The sequence below is a fragment of the Mobula hypostoma genome, chromosome 4 (genome assembly GCF_963921235.1).
Source record: "Mobula hypostoma chromosome 4, sMobHyp1.1, whole genome shotgun sequence".
In the NCBI taxonomy this organism is placed as follows: domain Eukaryota; kingdom Metazoa; phylum Chordata; class Chondrichthyes; order Myliobatiformes; family Myliobatidae; genus Mobula; species Mobula hypostoma.
The window spans coordinates 97,419,364-97,437,541 of record NC_086100.1 but is presented as its reverse complement, the minus strand read 5'-3'; the positions used below and the strand labels follow the sequence as shown (position 1 = coordinate 97,437,541).

Here is an 18,178-nt window from a genome sequence, read left to right as displayed (position 1 = left end):
CATTTCCCTTGGAGAAAGACCTTAACCATTCATCTGACGTGCATCCCTCATAAATTCATACATCCCTATACTTCACTCTCTGGCCTTGTCTCATTCAGTTTGCATTAATAACTGTAGAATTGAAGAAGAATACAATTCATCAGGAAGTCAGTTTGTTCATGGGGAGCTATCAATTTACTACATTAGTGTGATTGCAGGATTATTGCATGTAATCCCATTACTTCAGACAAAAAGTTACTCGCTTTAAGACAGTCATCATATTGAAAACTACTTGTCCAGATTTATTTACAGATAAAACTAAGTACAAATGCATTCAGGTAAAATGCAGCCCAAAAAAAACACCAACTCTTCATTGGCTGCTTAAAAGCACCCCCTCACGGCAAACCTGTAATGACACTAAGTGCCAGTATTTTGTAGTCACCATTCATTCCCCAATGCAGTGGGGACACTTAACTGAAGACAACAAAAGATTCCTTGAATTATAAGGGCATCATTTGGTTAATACAGAAGCAAGGCATCTGCTCTGAATTAGCCAAAGCAACAAAAAAAACATTTTACCATTTGATAGCAACACAATTGCAAAATAGACTTTCTGTTTGTATTTACCCAAATGTCCCTTAATGTAATTCACTTAACTCGGTAAATCAAAGTGCTAACAGTTTCAAGATGCAAGTAGTGGTGGCAGGAACAAAGATTCCAGATACAGACGTATGACTGACATACAAATATTTGGACAAAGGTAAACACTTAGTTGAGTTCCAGCTGCAGACTCTCCATATTATCCTTCAAACCCACAGGGGAAGGTTCAGCGCAGCAGCCACCCGAAAGCAGTATCAGCTATGCTCCGCAGTCACATGCTCCCCAGGCACATGCTCCACATTAATTGTAGCTCACATGCTTTGTATTTTTCTCTCTATCCATTCTTACAGTAAAAGTCAGTTTCCATTCATAACCACAATTCAGGTCATTTAAAATTTTTCATAGAAACTAATTTGATAATTTAGATACAACTAAAAGGTTGCAAAGAGAAGTTCAACTCCACATTAAACTTTATGCATATCACTCATACAGATAAAAATCAACAAAATAACTGAAGTAAAATGAAAAATGTTACAGCAGCAATACATTATCATGGCTTGCCTTGTACCAGACAGACATGTGTAGTAAGCCCATGGCTTCATATTAAACAAGTGTTTCTTTTTAATAAATACCCACCCACTACAGTTCAGAAATTTCATTTAAAATACAGGCCTGCTCATCTAATCAAAGGTGTAGGCCAAGGTAATCATGTTTGTTCTCATCTCTTAGCAGATCTATGAACAAAGACTTGAGCAGTTGACTAAGTGAACTCCACTGGCACAGATGGTGAATATGTGACACTCCCTTCCCGAACCACTCCCCCCCCGCCTCCCCATACACACATATATACACCCTGTTCCAGGAGTGCCCTTGAACTTCAGGTATTAAATGGGAAACACGTCAGATGTTGACTTATTTTGGACCTCACCAGATAGCTTTTATTTACTGTATCTGGGGAATTTCTGAAGAGCTTTTCCAGAGAAGGTTCACCAATGTTAAAAGGTACCTAGTGCCACTCCCCAGAATGGACAAGCAAATGGCAAAGTGATTGAAAACAAAACTTGAGTGTGTTTAAATTCCAGCCCTGTTCACTAATTAGAGCTCAAGTTGTGAGAAGCTCAAACATGAACTCATTAATCATGTAACTTGTGCTTACAATGTAAGTGACTTGCTTTAAGTTCTGGGCATTGAATGTGCAGTATACATTTGAAATGGCAAGTACCACTAGGCTTGAGAGATAATCTTTCTTTCAAAAGTGAATTGTTACATAGATCACCAAATGTGTACAGCGCCCTTGAGGAATATATCTCAAGTTTAAAATAGGATTGTTCCAGACCAGAAGGAATGTGTACTTTGAAGCCTATTTTATACAGTTAATTTGAAATGGCAGCAAACAGAAAATGAATCAAGGTACTGTATTTAGGCCAGAGATGAAAAATGAGTTCCTATTATGTAACAGTTTACAACCTAGTCAACTAAAAGTGCTGTTGGGCCAGTGGACCAGGAGTGTGATCAGTTGAAGAATCTCTTATTTTCTTTATGTAAACATTGATTTTTGAATCTCACCTATTGCTCCTGTGTAGCTTAATACAGTGATCTAGGTACTGCCACCCAAACTTAATCACCCTACAATCTATTCACACACTCATGCCCAACCCCATTCCGTTTCAGTCTGATCCCGGGTCATGCTGTAATAATAAATACCTTTGAAACCTGAGCTTTGCATCATCTGATCATGGGTAATTTAACACTGCAGATTTTGGGTTTAAAATTCAACTATTAAAATGATTGAATTATGGCCAAACACTCCCAAACTCCTTACCCATTCTGACAGTAAAGTGTACACAGCATATTACAGTAAAACACGGACAAGTGACATCACTATACAGATTATTAAGACATATATATACAATGATTATTCGGCCTCATGGCTTCTCCTGGCTAGCAGTTCTTTCTTCTTTCCCTTGGACTACTGCATATTGCTCCTTTGACTGCCTGGAACTGGAAAGGCTGTCCATGGCTAGTTATGCAGCTCCCTTTGGTTTCCAAGATATAAACTCCTGTATGTACCAATCAACCATCGAGTGGTTTGCCCAGATATACCATAGTCACTTCAGTATTTCCATAAACCGCAGAAACCGCTGGATAAAGACATGCTTTCGGTAAGCCTCGGAAAGCTACACCAAGGAACTCATAGCCTCGTTCAAATGCTAAAGTCTTGTCTTCCATGTCAAGAATAACACGTATTCTTTCACCAATCTGTGAAGGAAAAAAAGACAGTAAAGAGTTTTAATAGCACAGAACTTACCAAAATATATTGAAAATTCATTTCTAATTGAGAGTCCATAATGAGTTGTGGAAGTCGAATCTGGATAAAGTTACTCAGAGACCGTACCAAGTACAAACTCTTTATTCGAAGCACCCGGGGGCTTACTCAGTTAGTCGTTCAAACAGGAACAGTCTGTTTCTGTGACTGTTCCTGCCCGATCCACCAAACTAACAATTCCCCCTACAACACAGATATACTTCTTCAGGTACCTCCCACACAAGATAGGCTGGAGTCAAAGTTATCCACTACATGACAGCCCCGAAAGACAAATTACAAAATAGGCATAATGGTCAGAACATACAGAAACAGGCTAGAATGGTCCTATCTCTACACATGAGTGCACAAGGAGATAAGCATCCTGAAACCCTAGCTAGCTACCTTCAAGAAGAAATATGGTTCAGCATGGCTTAGCACATCTGTTGATCATCAGCGGTTTCTTTCAGAAAAACAGGCTGCTATTGTTTAACGAAGTGTTAACCCTTTTACATACTTCATCAGAGTAATGATAGGACAGAACACAAACGGGCTGGTGAAGCAGCGAGACTAGGTTCCTTCACGTGCTAATCTAACTTGCTGCGCTACTTTCTTTGGTGGTGAGGTCCACTCTCTAGCAAAGGGATTCCTTCAACATTTCCTGGTAGATTTATTTGGTAGCTCTTTTTGTTTATTCCCACATAGACCTGGCCCCTCTACATCTCATCAATCCTTGCAGAAAACTTCCAGTCATCTATTCGGAGTCTAGCTTCTTCAGACCTTACTGCCAGTTATAGCTTCTTACTTCTGACATAATCCAAGTAAATCCATTCTGTAGCTAATCTAGTACTTCCATAAGACTCTAACGTTAAAACCAACCCCTGGTGCTGTACCTCAAACTCAGCAGGGTCAGTGAATTAATAAAAATCTGGTGAGTTTATTCCACCTCCAGCTCAGAAAAACGGTGGTATCATATTGCAATAGTTTTACTTGGATTTTGAAATGTCAAGTACCTCCTTTAAAAGATCAGGTATTCAAGCTGAGAAGTTTGTAGTAAAATATAGAAGTGTCAAATTAAACAAAAGTATCTTGTTTTTCCTGCTCTCATCTTACAAATCTCTTGGTTTGACTTCTCTCCCTTCAATATAACTAAGCAGGATCTCTGTTGGAAGTGATGAAACCAAACAGCAGTAAAACTTCAGATTTTTCTCCATACTGTAATAGGTGCAATGTCGAAGAGGCCCCTGTTTTGGTCCTGCCCGCGGCTTGATAAATTTTGGAAAGAAGTATTTCAAACTTCCTCGGAGCTTTTTATCTTTCAGCACTAACGCTCAAACAACAGGAAGCTAAAAGGTCTAAACCAGCGATTAGATGTGCTAAAAGTGCAATAGTATCTTCAACAGAGGAAATAAACGAGACATTCAAGAATTACTTTAAAGAACTGTATACAAGTGGCTCAGTTCCTTCTGAGAATGACTCCACAATTTTTTTTTAAAAAGAGGACTAGACCTCCCCACGTTGTCGTTAGAGGACACCAAAACTCTACACTCTATTACACTGGATGAGCTACTTAAAGCAGTCAAAGCTACAAATAAGGGCCGTACGCCAGGTATAGATGGCATACCTGTGGAACTTTACCTAGCACTTTGGGATATTCTTGGACCAGTATGGTTAGAAACATTAAATTATGCTTTCGGAAATGGCGCTTTCCATAGAGATCTAAACCCCTTGGAGTGTGCCAATTACCGTCCAGTGTCATATATCTATGATAAATTAAACTCCCAGAAATATATGCCCACATCAGGGATGAAAGCCTGAGATAAGGACATATCTGAATTGGGACAAGACTTAGACTGGGATGCGATTTGGGATAATGCTGCCGGTGCTTTGAAAAACCCAAATCATCGATATATACACTTGAAATCTTGTCATAGAGCATATTTAACACCGAGAATTAGACATCAAATGGGACTGGTTCACTGGCTTCGGAGCTTTTTGGACATTTCTTACCTGGAACTTTCATCAGCAAGAGCAAATGATGCATGACCAAACAATCTTAATGTGGACAAATTTGATATCTAACTTAAAAGATCTTTTGTTAAAATAGGAATGTTTTGTCTGTGTATGCACTACTATTCAGTTGGTTGGTGGAAGGGAGAGGAAGGGGGAATGGTGATGAAGGTTGGGGGGTGGCTAGGTTAAACAGTCAAAATGTAATTGGCAATTGGTTGTATTGAATGTAATTTGTTGGTGTTGTAATAAAAAATTAGTAACTTAAAAAAACTTTCTCAGAGCTTTTTAAAGTAAACTTTAAACCCAACCCTCTAACTGCCTTGTTTGCCATTGTTGGAGGAAATGATTTTACTCTTGAGCCAAATGATTTGCATATTTTGGTTTTTATTTCTCTTTTAGCCAGAAGAGTTTTGTTGCTTAAATGGAAAGATGCCACTCCGCCTACTGGTGCCCATTGGCTGATTGATGTTATGTCATGTTTAAATCTATAGAAGATTAGGTGTTCTATTTCTATACCTGGACAAGGTTTTTTCACATTATGGGTACCTTTTTGGAACTACTTTCAGAATTTTCGCCTTGTTCAGCAATGATGATGGCTAATATATGTCTGAATTTACAACTACATGTCCAAGACATTTTTTTTCTTTTCTTTTAACCAAACAGCTGTTTTTTTTTTCTTTTTTTGTCATGGGGTTTTGATTTTGCTTTAGATTAGAATAAAATATACCTTTTCAATATTATGGTTGATTTACTATACATAGATATGGGGCATCTCAACCTTGTTTCTGTTTCCATAAATCATAATGTATTTTGTATTAGTCTATGCAAGTAATTAATAAAAATATTGAAAAGAAAAAAACTGCCTCACCACTGGATATTTATAATTAAACTGTATTAATAAACTTGGCCCTCCCATACCTCAGGCAAAGAAAAACTAAAAGTTTTAAACAGTATACTAGTAATACAATTAAAATTCTTCATTTACGAAGTCAAATCAAAGTAGTTAACATCCTAAATAAGTTTCATCAAATCCACCTCTGCTTATGTAGACACAAACACCCTATCCTCATCCACTCCTCCCCAGATGATGGCTAGAAGTGCAAGTTTCTAGTTTAACCACAATTTTTTTCACATTTAAGACCACAGGACCTTCTAAGATATTAAAATTTTGACAGAACTTCAATTGTATAAATGAAGAGACTAAGGCAGTAAAAAGTAACATCAGGGAATAAGTGACTAAAGCACTTAAGTGCGTATCTATGCCCACTTTTGCCAAAATATAAAATTTGGTGGTAAATTAATGAGATGGATAGTTTGGGATTGTCTGTACTTGCAGCAGATGGAGCAAAATAAGGGAAAAATTACAAGGCAAGCTTCTCTGAAAGTTGACAAACAAGTAGATACATCCATTCGACCATTTTACTGCACTGGTTAATTAGAAAGTATACAAACAGAGTTAGCAAGGAATTAGAGATACAAATAATATGCTGGACTTCACTGCTTGCTGAGATTGTACAGGGCTTTGGAGAGATGCTATCTGCAGTGCAGTTGGGTCTCTATGCCTACAGGAGGATATACTTACCTTGTACTCAGTCCCAAGTAGATTCACTAATTTTAAAAAATGCTAGAAACACAGGTCAGGCAGCATCTGTAGAGAGAGAAAGAGTTCAGTTATTGTTTCAGTTTGAATCAATAACTATTTCTCTCTCCAAAGATGCTGCCCAATGTGCTGTTTCCAGGAATTTCAGTTTTTATTCCAGATTTCTAGCACCTGCATTTCCCTTTTGTTTTAATTGTTCACTAATTCCTACAATGAGAGGAACTGAAAAAGATTGACCTACATCCCGTGATGTTTGTGTCCTGGAGCTGCAGAGTCCAGGAGTAGGGGCATAATCTCAGGATGAAGCACTCACTATTTAGGTCTGAAATGCGAAGAAACTCTTCTTAGTTAAAGTTTGTTTTTAAGGAGTTCTGTACATCCCTGGTCATTATTTTACTTACTGGAATTCATTGCCTCAGACAGTTGTGGAGGCAAATTCTTTGGGTATATTTAAAACAGAAGTTGATAGGTTCTTGATTAGTCAGGGCATCAAAGGTTCAGGGGGAAACAGGAGAAAGGTGGTGGTATCAATTACTGAGGACCCCCATCTCCCAGGTCATGCACTGTTCTCATTGTTACCACCACGGAAAAGCCAGTGATCCAGGACATTGCACCCATGAACACTACCTCACTATCTTTTATTTTTGCACCTATTTAACTATGTAGTATATATGGATATTGGTGCGTATGGGGTGTCAGGGAGGGGTAACACCTCTGGTGGGGGAACATGTCACGTCCTTTTCAGGGCGGTTAGTCCACCTTTGGTCCCCACCTGGCACTCAGCTCTCACCTGTGGCTCCCCGTGGCTGTTTGCATGTGACAGCGGCCACACCCCGAGCAACAGCTTCGACAAGCCGGCTAAACCAGGTGAGGGTAGCCGACGGGTCTCAAACCCTCGGTGAGATAGGGAGTTGTCTATCCCAGCATGTGAAGACAGACTCCGGTGGATTGAACGGACGAGACCAAATGGAAGACCCAACGGTCAAGAAGGCGGTCTCTGCAAGCGTCGTGGAACGCGTAGAGCAGGACAAGACACAGAAGACGTCCTGGTCATCCACTGCGCCTAGTCCCATCTCCAGTCGTCTAGACTCTGTCTTGCCACTGGATCCAGATGGGAATTGGGAAGAGAGAGTGAGGCTGACACTGCGCAACTCTCCCTCACTTAAATCCAAATCATGTGCTAGTCTCGACACCATCATAATGGTGTCGAGGTCCTCATCAACATCGACAATGAACGAACACTATATATGGATACTTACTGTAATTCAGTTTTTATTATTATGTGCTGCATTGTACTCCTGCTGCAAATACAACACATTTCATGGCATATGCCGGTGATAATCCACCTGAATCTGACTGGGGTTCAGCAGGATAAAAACTGAGCAGCCACGATGGGTTGAACGGCCTAATTCTATTCCTAGGTCTCATGCTGTTGAAATGGAGAAAGAAGCAGGTCTTTTCTCCTGTGAGTCAGCCCTGTTACTCAATACAATCATGGCTAATCCTCATATCCCTGTGATCTCCCCTTCCTGTCATTTGCAACTAGAAATGTAACCAGCATGTTGAAAACCTTCAACAACTTAGAGAGTACAACTCTCTACCATTACACATTCCACAGGGTCACCAACCACAGTGAAGCAATTCTTACCACAGTCTATATGGACAAACCAAGGCTCAGGGAAGCACTCCCCAGTACCCTAGCCCCTGCCAGAATTTGGCAAGTTTCAATTAGATCCCTTCTCTTTTAAACTCTAGGAAATATAAATCTGTTATATACACTATTACCCAATGAATTCTCTCTGTACTTCCTGTTTGGTAAGTATATCCTTTCTTGAGTGAGGAGACTAAACTGCCCACATACCATTTACCATATTGTTTGCTGCACTGTATATTTGCATTCTGTAACTGGTGTACAAATCTCATCAGCATTTCCAAATTTAACAACATTCAATGACACACTATCTTGTTATTTCTATCGAAACTGACAACCTCACATTTACCACATTGCACTACATATGTCAAGTATCTAAAGTCAACTTGATGCCTTTTTGCATTCTTCTCACAATTCATAACCCACCCAGTTTACTGTTGTTAGCAAACTTCAAATTATTCAGTACAGGATATACATACTGGTCCCTGCAATGCCCCATTAATTACCACCTATCACCATGAAAGAGACCGACTTTTTCCAGCTTTCTAACCAACTCTCATTCCATACCGCCAGTATCAAGTGCTGCAATTTACAGAATTTATTGAGAGGAGATATTAGATATTTGATGAAAATCCAAGTACATCACACCCACAGGCTACCCTTTAATTATTTAACTGGCAACACCCTCAAAAATTCTGGTTTATCAGAATTATTTCCCTTCCAGAAATTCACATTGACATTACCTAATCCCAGTGATGTATTCCCAACTCTTATCATTTCTTCTTGTACAATAGCCTCCAGTATTTTCTCTGCAAATGATATTAGATTAACCTATTTTCTCCCTTTTCTGACTACATTTGGCTTCACTAATCTTTCTTTCCACATTTGTATAAACTTGTACAGTTGACTTTATATCCACTGGAACTTTAATTTTATTTTTGATCTCAAGCAATCTTTTTAGCATCTTCTGCTGAAATATAAACTGTTCTTAATCCCCAATATAATGACAATATTATGCAACTTTGTTTTGGATCTATTGTTATCTCTTTTGTTAGAAAATTTTCTTCCCCCTTAATTAGGTCCAGGTTTGTGCACTGTAAGTCCCAGTGACTCTGTGGCATCAGTTGCCTTGTGATGCAGATAAAAGTTGGTATCTGCCTTTGCCCTATGTAAAACAACTGGGCCACACCCCTAGTTACATAACATTAGTGAAGCACCTTTCGAGAAAGGTCAGATCATCACATCAACTGGAACTGCAGCACATTAACTAAATTCACAGTGAACATCTGGTCATGGAGAAGGCTGAATAAACAATGAGCTTCAGTAATGATTATAAAGTTTTAGAAATCAAAAGGAAATTCCACTGATCTAGAATTTGGCCAACTTGCCAATTGTGAACTTTTCAGCTTGGAATTAGGCTCAGGCTTTGTAGAAAGTCAATCTTATTCCTTATATGGAGCAGTCAATGCTTCCATGTATAAAGATTCTGCAGTATGAACAGGTATACTTCAGTAGCTGGTGTCAGGGATGACAGATGAAATACTACATTCATACTTCATGGATCATGCTTAGTGAACCATTACAGAAAGAGTTTAACTGCATCCCATTACTACTTGATAGGACCTTATAAAGGGAATTTTGATCTCCAACCCATGCTCTGTTTACCTAGAGGTGTTTAATTTAACCGTCTAGACTCTTCAGTATTGTTGCTCACTAAGGCAATAAAGTACTTGCTCTTCATCCTCCCTATACCATTGGTGCATATGTGGATCATGACAATTAGTTTTTTCCCTCCAAGTTCCTCTTGCCCCTCACTCTAGTGAAATTGATAGCTTGTTTGACATCAAATCAGTCATAGAAAGTGGAGGGTGGTAGGCAAAACCAACCAAAGACACAAGATCAGCTATACTACTGAAGACCAAATTACGCTGAAAAGGCTATATGGCCTATTTCTTACATTCATTTTCACTCCAGCACACAGAGATGGTAATAAAGTTAAGGGTCTAATGAAAATGGGGAATTTAATAAGTAAAGCACCAGCTTTAAAACTGGATGCAACAATTTGGGGAAATGGGGATTAAGCCAATAAATCCATTATACCTGAAAGCCTGCATCACAGAGCTAGATACACAACAAAGAAATTTAATGTGTTATATAGTCTTTCAATATTATTTCATTTCTGGGACAACAGAAAACTAGGAAATAGCCAATGTAATGCAATTGTTTGGGGTGGATGGGGGGGAAGAGGGTGACAAACAGTTGTTGGAAAGAATCCATTAAGGACATAGGTACAAGTCATCTAGAAAAAGATTAGCCTCCAGTTAATCTAGTTTTATGAAAGGCGAATTTGTAAGGGTAGAAATGGCAATGGCAGGAGAATTTAAAAAATCAATTTTCAAATGGCACTTCATAGAGGTTTATTTTTCTTTTACACTCAATACAGCAGCACAGTAATGTTACAGTTAGTGCATCAATTAACAGTGCCAGCTTCCCCAGATTGGGGTTTGATTGCCACTGCTGCCTTAGGGGGTTTGTCTCCATGACCACGTGGGGGCTTGGGTTTCCTCTCACAGTCCATAGGCTTAGGGTTAGAGCTAGTGAGTTACAGGCATGCTACGTGGACGCTGGAAGTGCGCCGATACCTGTAGACTGCCCAGTACAATCCTCACTGACTTGATGCAAATGACACATTTCACTGCATGTTTCCATGTACGTGTGACAAATAGAGCTAAAGATGGACAATATATTGGGTCAGATAGAGGAACAGTTAAAAGGTACAAACATAGAATAAATTATGTTTCAGGTTCATAACCCATGACAATTTTATATTACAAGGATCAGAATGCAACCAATTACTGATGACAAAGCTGGGTGGGAAATGCCTCACTGCTGTGAACCATTAGATGTGGCTGTTATCAGTACTGCTGTGAGAAAGACATTCCAAAGGAACACAGAGAGGTAGGCCTCTGCGTTTGTGTGCTGTCTCTCTTTCTCGATGATGTCGGAAGATGTTACTGTGCTTCTGCGTTTATGGACTGTGGACTTTCAGACTTGTGGTTTGTATATTCTGTGTTTTTTGCCCAGTCCTTTTCTGTTTTGTTGTGCGAAGGGAGGGGTTTTGGGGATTGTGTTCCTGTGGCATGCTGTTAGTTTTTTTGTTGGTTGATGTCCTTGTTGCATTTTGTGCAGCAAGGGAGAGGGTCGTGGGATCCATGCTCCTGTTCTGAGCGAGGGGGTTTGGGGTTCACGATCAGGATGCCGTTCTGTTTTGTGCAAGAGGGTGGGTTTGATGTTTCTCTCTGAATGACTTTCATGTTCTTTCTTTGTTTCGTGGCTGTCTGGAGAAGGTGAATCTCACCATTGTATATCCACACGTTCTTTGATAAGAAATGAACCTTCACACTGCACTTGTCAATGCTCTCTCTCTCGCACGCTGAGACAAGTTGGATCCTAGAGACCATCTTCTTTGGCTGGAAATTCCAGAACTATTTATTATTTATTATTCATTGAGACACAGATTGGGACAGACCCTTCGGACACTGCCCAGCAACCCCCAATTTATCCCTAGCCTAATTACAGGACAATTTACCAACCGGTACATCTTCTGTCAGTGGGAGAAAACCCACACAGTCACAGGGAGACTTCTCTCTCACAGCTTCTCTTCTCTCTCTCTCTGGTGCCATGGTCTTCCGACCTCCCCTATCAGATTCCTCCTCCCAGCCCTCTATTTCTTTCACCAATCAACTTCACAGCTCTACTTCATCCCCCATCTTCTGGTTTCATCTATCACCTACCACCTTATACTTCTTCCTCCCCTCCTACACCTTCTTAGTCTAACTCCTTCCCCCTTCCTTTCCAGACCTAGTGAAGGGTCCCAGCCCAAAACGTTGACTGTTTACTCTTTTCCATTGCCTGGCCTGCTGAATTCCTCCAGCATTTTGTGTGGATTGCTTCAAAAGAACAATGGAGAAAAGGATGCAGGACTATTTACAATGTTAAAGGTCATATTAAAACTTAGAGGTCATTCAAGCTGCTCCTTTTTCTATTTATATCTAACATCTCCTAGCATGTTAACAATCTGTATTGTGTTCTCTCCTTCCACCAAACTAAAGATACAAAAGCTTGGAATCATGCCCAACCAGACTCAAGTACAACTTCTTCTCTCTGTTATAAGAGTCTAGAATAGATCTCATATGGTAAAGATGAACTCCTGATCGCTAAAGGTACCTCACTGTGGGTCTTTGCACCTGATTTGTCCAACTGCTCTGCAACTGTAACATTTTACCCTTTGTACTTCCACAATGAGGTTGTGTTTGAAAAGATCTGACTGGATGTCACACAAAGTCTTTCCACTGTATTTCACTACATGTGACATCAGTAAACCAATTAAGCAGTAATTAGCATCTAAACTGCAAGTTAAAGGCAGTTCTGCAAATAAATACCTTGCGAAAAGTTAGCCCTTGATAAATCATTCAATCCTATGTGTTACGTACCCCGTAACTGGGTTGCCAAACCAGCAGAAATGGATCATTCAGTTGGAGTCTGGATTACTAAAACTAAGAAAGTTTTATTAAAGAAACAAGCAACACAGTACTCTAATCAAAAGGATAATGAATGCAACAGTTCAGCAATGATAAACACACATGTACACAGAATTCAGATAACAGGATCAATCAAGCTCTATCGTTGTCTAGGGGTAAATGACCAGTTTCAAAGTGACGCAAAGTTCAGTTCAATTTAGTTCAGTTCGCAGTAATCACTGCCGTGGCGATGGACAGTGGGGGAAGGAGAGAGAGAGCAAAACGAATGAATATTCAAAACGGCTTCCACACAGACCTTCGCAGTCAGCTTTCGGGCGAGTCCTTTGTGATGTCATCTGAGGTCACCGACCGTGACCCCTCCATTTCCAGATACGATCGTTTCTCTGTGGTGAACCTGGCACCCAGGCAAGGGCGGACACACACCAGGTTCCCGCCGATCGTGCCTTTCCACCCTGTGCGTCCATGGCTTGGTCCCGCGACCAGCCTTCCAAAACTTCCCACCGACTTGTGAGAGACGCACCGCTTCCAGGGTCTCGTTACCTCGGGTGTCGTGTGCGTCTTGCCTTAGCGAACCTGTCCCTTTTTATCCCCCTGCTGGGGTATCGCCTGTCCATCACTTCAAACAGTTCAGGGTTCAAAGGGGGAGCCGATCTTGACAGCTCTCCTTCCCCTTCATTAACATCTCCAAATGCTGCTCCATTGTTTTCCTTATCTCTTTCTCTCTTGAAGACAGGTGGCAGACCAACTGCTGATCCCACTGGTGCCAGCACAGGACAGCTACATCTTAATCTATGTGTATTCTTGTCACATATGAAAGCATCATAAAAGGGAGGGAATTAAAGCACAGAAGAGACTAGAACCAGTGTTTATGGTGTTAGGGAACAACCTGCAGCAAAAAGGATCATTTCATTGCAAAACACAAATTGCAGAGAATATAACCAGTGTCTGAGTTAACATTTCAGATCAAAGTCAAAGGTTCTTTGGCCTTAACTTTGTTTAGATCTGGCCTAATCTGCTGAGTGTTCCTCGCATTTTATCTCTATTTTAGATATCTGGCAACTGAAATTTCCCTTTGATTTTCAACCAACGTCTTAATTTGAACCCGCCTTCTACATGTGCAGCTCAGGATCCTTTTGGATAATCCAGAAATGGCTATCCGTCAGCTTATTCTTCACCTTAGTTTGTCTGCACATTCATGAACAAATACCAGAACCAAGTACTTTGAACTCAGCAGATACTGAATAGCTTAAACAAGGCTCTTCTTTCTCTTTAAGCCCAAGGGGATAGTTAAAATTACTGTGGCATGTGACAGCATTTATGTGGGAAGAAAAAGTGGTATACACTCAGAGACAAAACAAAGCAGAACATAACAGTCACTAACAAATATTCCGAGTTCTCTGCTCTGAAAATGGTAAAACTGTGTTATTTGGAGCAGTTCTGGTACCAGAAAGAAAGAAATGGGGGGATACAACAATATGATTACTCGATGGAAGAGGTCTGTAAGCGCACAGAGCATAAGAATAGAACCAGGGGCAAAGTAACCTGCACTTTTGTAAACTGTTCCTATTACTCAACTCTCCCCCATTCACAAACTGGTCACAGCCTTCACTTCACACACTCACAGTTAGCAACCTGCAATAATCTGAAGGTGTTATTTTCACACCAAATCTGAAAGCTGTCGCTTTCACCATTGTGTCAATACTTTAGAGGTGGGACCTGGTGACTCTCTTCTGACCAAATCAGCGTCATCAATTAGTTGTCAAATATGTTAGCAAATGAGGGACATTTGCAGACAGGTTAGCTCCTCCTATTACTCAAACACAAATTCATTTCCCCCCAAAGCAATTTTTCCTTTATTACAATCTTTTTATTAAAGAAAGTGAACACTGACAACAATGACCTTGAGGCTGGTTTTACTGGAGTGCTAAATTCATGAACAAAATTACATGGCACCCAACCAAAAGAAAGTTTTGATCTGAACAAAGCTCCACTATTAGTATTAGTAATGCAAACTCTATCAAACCAGTTTTCATCATTACATAAAGGAATAGAGAAAATTACATGAAGAAACAGCTTTTAAATATCTATGGATTTTTTATATAAAAAGCATATTGGGATGACTAAAGCAGCTGTTCTTTAGAAAAGTGACAGACGGATACCATTAACAGAGTCTAGGAGGGAAGCTGAATTACAGGTGACCAGATATGCAACTTAAACACTGTGCTTTTCGATAGATATAGAAATAAAAATCCACATTGTAGGTGCTTGACATCGCCATTGCAAGGACTGGCCACACACCACCTCATCACTGATAACAAATATTTCATATTTGTGGTGAGATAGACATAATTTTGGTTTATTCTACAGTAGTCACATATGCAATTTATTCTTTTTTCACATTAATGACTGTGACATGCAGAGATTTAACAGGAAAAATTAGCACATAGACCAAGTGAAGTCTCAATCCTACTTGGGATTTAAAGCAAAACTAAGATCAAAATAGCTATAGTTCAAGTTTGTAACAAATTGCATAAGCCTCCAGAAATCTACCCACATTGACAAACTACTGTAAAGTTTGAGATCAGACATGCTTGTACAGGGAGAAACTGCAAGGCTATGGGGAAAGTAGCCAGAACGGGACACATTTTTGCGCCTTGCTGTTGAATTCGGCAAGATCTGCAACAGTACAGGGTTCCTCAAGCGATAGGCATTGCAGGAGATGTTGCATAGTTGGTGGCTCAGTTCTACATTCACCAGTTGTTAGGCTGGTTGTACATCCTCACTTGCTTAGTGACACCTTTCAGCGACCTACACCAGTCCTAAGTCTGTTAAGGCACTTCCAGGTTGCCCAGTTGCAATTAGCTCCTGGGGAAAGGCTTTCATCCGGTGGAATTTCCATCGTTGGGGGTTGTTTGAGACTGGCGAGCTGGTCTTTCCACAAGGAGATGCGGACTTCAGGTGGGGTTGATTGTAATGGAACAACACTGTTCATGAAGCTCTTCCTTGACTTTAGGCGGCTGGGTGTAGGTGTATGACCATGTAGAGTCATCTGTTCTCAACTGATCTGATGTTTGACGGAGTCGTTCTTTCTTGCTGGCTACCATTCTTCTTATATCAGGGGGAGCGATACGTGCCAGGCTATATAGGCTGTTGATGTTTGTTGGTTTTAAACAACCTGTGATAAATCGGCAGTTTGCACTCAGAACAGCATCCATCTTCTTAGCATGAGTAGATCTTTCCCATGCAGGGCAAGCGTATTTGGCAGTGGAATAGCAAAGAGCAAGTGCACTGGTTCGCAATGTTTTCGAGCTTGCTCCCCATTTTGTGCTAGTGAGCTTATTCAGGATGTTTTTTCGTGCGCTCACTTTTGCCTTTCTTATTGATGTGGTTCTTGAAAGTGAGGCATCTGTCAAGGGTGACTCCTAAGTAGATAGGATGCTCACAATGCGCCAGTGTTGCTCCACATCAGGTCATTTTAAACTGTTGTTTGGCTTCACGGTTCCTGAGGTGGAATGCACAAACTTGCGTCTTGGGGCCAAGGTAGAAGTGCTCACTTCGCAGCCCTGTTTCAACCAATTCTACCACCACCACGCACAGCAAGGAGTGTATTCAACACCTGGGCAATTTCAAAGGTTCATTTATTGACAGCGTCTGCATGTACAACACAACTCTGATATCCGTCTTCTCCATTCTTCATATTCACTCGACAAACAGTTTAAACTTTCTGTTCTCGTGTCTTTTTTCCTTTTCAAGGTGGCTGGCGTCCTGTCAGAGTCCATGATTTACAGATGCACTCAAACTACGCGTGCTCTTCATGGGTGGCGCCAATATCGTTCTTGAAACTCTCCAGCAGCAACTTGGAAGATGCACACCTTCCAGGTACGCACCTGAGGATGACCCAATTCCTCGTCGATGGAAGCATCACAGGAGAATGACACATCAAGACAGCAGGCACAGCTGTAGGGAGCCCCTACACCCGAGCAATCTCCATCGATGGTGAAAGAGTCTGCTGATACTCAGGGGATATCGAAAAAGTGACACTGCAGACCGTAAAATCAAAACTGCTCTCTTTGTGGCAGGAGCGATATCGCTCTCTCTCTCTCAGCCTCATTAACAAGAGAGAGCCTGTCTGAGATGTCAAAGTGTTGAGATGGTCAGTAGTTTTGGATGGACCCTAGATCGTGGTACCTGGAGGCCTTGCTATTGCTTACATGGTGGGGGGGGGGGGCTGGAACTTGGAGCTGTTTTGCTGCTGTTTGTGCATGGGAGGGGGAGCGGAGCTTTGGGGTTCTAACACTTTTCTATCATTCATTCTTTGGATTTATTTTTTCTCTGTTTTGTGGATGTTTACGAAGAGTAAACATTTCAGGCTGTACACTGTATACATTCTCTAACATTTAATTGAACAGAACAAAAGAGAGAAATAATTTCCTATCAGGCTCCCTGTGCCGTTATCAGGTCCAAAAGCAGGCTTATTAGAATGACTAGCCCCATTACAAGTTGCATACCAGCCCAGAACTCTGGTGCCATTCAAATCTTTTTTAGTAGGTCTCAACGATTATGTCCTCGTGAACTGACCACCATTCGCCATCCCCAGTCCTTTCCGAAGCCCATACCCACATCCCCCACCTCTCTGCACGCTACCCCCTCTTTCCCCTCCAACTCCCCGGTACCTGGTACTTGGGCGCGTTATTGCATTGCGGGAAGTTGCCGGCCGACTCTCCGCCGTGCAGGAGATTGTTATCCACCAGGTTCCAGCCCCAGCTCTGGTCATCGCCACCCAGCAGGGCCACGTAGCCCTGGCACTGGAGGGGGGCGCGTTTAGTAGCCACGCCAATGACAGCCACGGTGCCCAGCGGGCCCTCCCACCAGATCTCCCAGACATGGCGGCCTTCGCTGAAGCCGATATGGGCGCGGGCGCCGTCCGTGCTCTGCGCGATGGGGTTGCGGTGCAGCGTGAAGCCGTTGCGCTTGATGTAGACGTTGCGGGAGCAGTCGGCGGCACTCCAGGCGTGGCGCAGGGCCCGGGCCTTGGCCTTGTAGCTGCTCACGTTACACAGGATGTCGGAGCTCAGAGCCTCCTCACTTAATAAGCGGCAGCACACGCTCCGCCACACCTCACTGTTCTCGTCCGCCTGCAGGCACTGGTGCCAGTGACGGCACACCAGGCCGCAGCTCAGCAGGTCGGGCAGGTCTACGTAAGACAGCAACAGCTCCAGCACCCGGGCCGGCAGCTTCCCTGCCGCCATCTTTACCTGGCGCCGCGCGGCGTCATAGCGCACGTAATCCGGCGGATTACGTCATGTCTGACGCACACAGCGGAGCCAGTGCAGCGCGAGGATCCCGGTGGGCGCGGCCGATGACGTTACTCGGTGATTCCCGGGTGCTCCGAGGTTGAGCGTTTGCATTGCTTTGATGATCGAGTGTCCGTTCACTTGCCAGTTTATTAGGGCGGTGATGTGCTGACCTCTGCAGCAACGTGCTCCGCCATC

At 41.8% G+C, this 18,178-nt stretch overlaps 1 protein-coding gene across 3 annotated transcripts; it reads right to left on the bottom strand.

The window, feature by feature from the left end:
• Positions 1–279: 279 nt before the first annotated feature.
• fbxo45 (F-box protein 45) lies at positions 280–18,166 on the bottom strand. Of its 3 annotated transcripts, XR_010017711.1 has the most exons (3): positions 17,360–18,166; positions 12,982–13,486; positions 2,713–2,838 (listed from the first exon to the last, which is right to left on the bottom strand). XR_010017711.1 is itself a non-coding variant. In XM_063046242.1 (2 exons), exons 1-2 carry the CDS (start codon positions 17,933–17,935, stop codon positions 2,653–2,655), a joined length of 762 nt encoding a protein of 253 aa, XP_062902312.1. In that variant the 5' UTR covers positions 17,936–18,166; the 3' UTR covers positions 280–2,652. The 3 variants fall into 3 exon arrangements, 2 of the variants coding, with proteins under 2 accessions (XP_062902312.1, XP_062902311.1); XM_063046242.1 differs by lacking the exon at positions 12,982–13,486 and having other exon boundaries at positions 280–2,838; XM_063046241.1 differs by lacking the exon at positions 2,713–2,838 and having other exon boundaries at positions 2,846–13,486.
• Between the last annotated feature and the right edge of the window lie 12 nt (positions 18,167–18,178).